The sequence below is a fragment of the Rhinopithecus bieti genome, unplaced genomic scaffold, assembly GCF_001698545.2.
Source record: "Rhinopithecus bieti isolate Rb0 unplaced genomic scaffold, ASM169854v2 scaffold_82279, whole genome shotgun sequence".
Classification (NCBI taxonomy): Eukaryota; Metazoa; Chordata; class Mammalia; order Primates; family Cercopithecidae; genus Rhinopithecus; species Rhinopithecus bieti.
In genome coordinates this window covers 29,670-32,633 of record NW_016830185.1, presented here as the reverse complement: position 1 = coordinate 32,633, position 2,964 = coordinate 29,670, and the positions used below count along the sequence as shown (strand labels likewise).

General features: G+C 33.2%; 1 protein-coding gene across 1 annotated transcript in view; it reads left to right on the top strand.

The window, feature by feature from the left end:
• The window catches only part of THOC2 (THO complex subunit 2), a gene marked incomplete at its 5' end in the record, with an annotated part of 80,812 nt that extends 77,955 nt beyond the window's left edge, over positions 1-2,857 (top strand). Inside the window, 2 exon segments of the mRNA XM_017865225.1 lie at positions 571-595; positions 2,488-2,857. Coding sequence (XP_017720714.1) covers positions 571-595; positions 2,488-2,708 — 246 coding nt within the window.
• Positions 2,858-2,964: the final 107 nt, after the last annotated feature.

Sequence of the window (2,964 nt, the reverse complement as noted above, 5' to 3'; positions counted from 1 at the left end):
CAAGTTCCACCAAGCAGCTCTCTGTAATTTAGGAGGGCATCAGTAACCACCTCAAGACAGAATTTAGCTTTTAATTTGTTCACCATCTTAAAATGAGGATTTACAGCCAAACCCAAGCCTAAAAGTGAGGCCATCTTTATGTAATATAGTGAAGCTTTAATAAAGTCAATGGAGCAGTGTTTTCTGAAACAGATTTTGAAACTTAGTCAAATTCTTTTTTGGACCTTAATGATCCCAATGTCAAGAATAAAAGCCAATCAAGAACAAAACCCAGCCATGCTACATACAAATCCATTTAATGAATCCTTAATTTTATTTGTCAAACTTATGAGTACTCACTGTGTGTACAGGGTACTAGGAAGTATGTAAAAGTAGAAAGGCGCCTGAGCTCTCCTACCATACTGGAAATTGTTATGGACAAAAATGTATGACATGAAGTTAATAGGGAACACTTGTCGTAAAAAAGGTAAATATGAAATAATGGAAAGTGAGTTGCAGAGTTGAGAAATGGTTGAATACTGATGACTTTGAGCCATCTTTGAAGGCTAAGTAGAGTTTTAAGAAGTTAAGATAAAACTGAACAACCGTTCTAGTAATGAGAACTGCTGGAAAGGACAGATGTTAGGGAGCGGTGATAGCCACAGCATAGAGTGCATTGGGTTACTATAGCAGGATATAATTGTGAAAAGCTGGTGGAGAGTTTGGAATGTCTAAACTAAGGAGTATGCATTTAATTCATTAGGCAATGAGAAACTCTGTTTTTATGCAAAAAGAGTATTGTGATCAGAACTATTCTAAAGAAGGAATTGAATTGGGTACATTCCGAACTAAGAATTTCTGATTATGTATCAGTTGAGCTATGTGACTTTTTATGTCAGGAATGAAGTATTTGAACATTAATGCCAGAAGTTCTAGAAAAATTTCTCAATTCCTTGCAGTACAGAAAGAAAGTAAGCACAGTTCAAAACTTCATTATTAACAAGGGTTGTGTGTATGTGTGTGTGTATGTATGGATTTGTGATTAGAAACTTTTTTTTTTGCTTTTATTGGGAAAAAGTTAATACTTAGAGAAGTCTTCTTTGAGTATTGCAGTCATATTTCCTTTGTCTTAATCATTTTCATAAATAATGTTAAGATATGAATAAACCTCATGATTAGAAAAATCTTGGTGTCATTTAAGGCATTCTAACCAGCAAGAGTATCTTTTAGATAAGTGCTTTTATGACTATCATTCTCTTGCTCTTTATTAATAAGCATTTTGTCTATTTCAGTTTATCAACTTTTAAACATTGAAATTTTAAAGAATCTACTTCTGCATTGCTATGGCAGTATTTCTGAGCCAACTGAATTGAAAATGTTTGGTGGTGTTAAAAAAATAAGTGTTTAATTATCAAACTGATGGTCTTCATTTTTCATGTATTCCTTTGAATACCAAAGGATTGCTTCATGTAAAAATATTTGACTTTTGACTCACTATTCTGTTTGTTCCTAAGGTATATCTAGCATTGTGTAGTTGTGTAATGAGTTATACTCAGTCTTCCGCTGCATAATACTTTTAATGTCTTAAATTAAACATAGGCTTGTAGCACAGATATAAATGCCATAAGGTTAGATATCTGATTATTTCCTGACTACTTCCTAAATATTTTATGTTACAGCATATTTCCATATTTACAACTCACCTAAGAAGGGTTATCTCTTAATTATTTAGTTAGAATACCCTTGATGATTGGCTGTTTTATTGCGTATAGTCCTTTCGGCAGAGAAAGAATAGGCAGAGGAGAATATTGGTTCATTATTTTTTAGTCTTTTGAATTGTTTAATCATCCTCAGCTGACTAGATGGCTTTCTGAGGTATTTAGAACCAGGAAGACAAATTTCACAGTTAATTGTGATTATTTTGATAGAAATTGGAGTGCTTTCAGAAGTACAGAACACGCAGCCTTTACATTTGTAAAAATAATTTGGGATAATCTTTGCGTGGTTCACACTGAGGCAGAAAAGAATTATTAGCAAAATCATGGCTAGGTTTTATGTTTATACTTTTGCCCATTGCCATTATTGACTTCCTGTCAGTGGATGGTAAGACTATTTAAAATTTTCATGATTGTGTAGAGGTGTTTTTCTTTTTTTTTTTTTGACGATAGAGAAAGTCCAGTCACTATTGTTCATATATGGACTCTTGTAATGGTGGTTATAGGTCTTTACAATAGAGCTATAAGGAATACTCTAGCTTGTGAATTTACTAATGAGTCTCAGTTGAGGCACAAATGAACTGATGGAGTTTAAATGGTAATTTTTATAAGGCCAAGAATTGAAGGCTTTGTATAATTTGTGCCATGCCCTTTTATTTTACCTCTTGTAATCCAGATAGCTGATCAGTTTTGACTTTGGGTATAATTCCCAATTGTGTTTCATTTAATAAACAAACAAATGATGCCAATACTGGAAAACTAATAATCTTTAGTAATATTGCCTTGATTTAACAGCTCTACATTAATCATACTCCTCCACCATTGTCCAAGAGTAAGGAGAGAGAAATGGACAAGAAAGATTTGGACAAGTCAAGGGAAAGATCCAGAGAAAGAGAGAAAAAAGATGAAAAGGACAGGAAAGAGCGGAAAAGGGTTTGTAATTTTTTTAAAACTAGTTTGGAAAGCTCATTGTCATGTACAACAGTGTGTATGTTGCCTTTTAAAAAATACTAGTTTGTTCCATAGTTGTCTGTTTTTTCATGATTTTATTGATATTTTTACCCCGAAGTGTTTGCATCTTCTACGTTAATAAGGATCTTCAGCCTAATAATCTCTATCAGCTCTGCTTGTCTTTCATGCCATTTTTATCAAGTGTGTGAAACTACTGCAAATATTCTCCATTGCTAGTTAGCTGTGCCCTTCTCATATAAAAGTAATACTTTAAAACAAAAGCCCTTGGTCAATGTAGTTCACAATTCTTGGTTCTAGA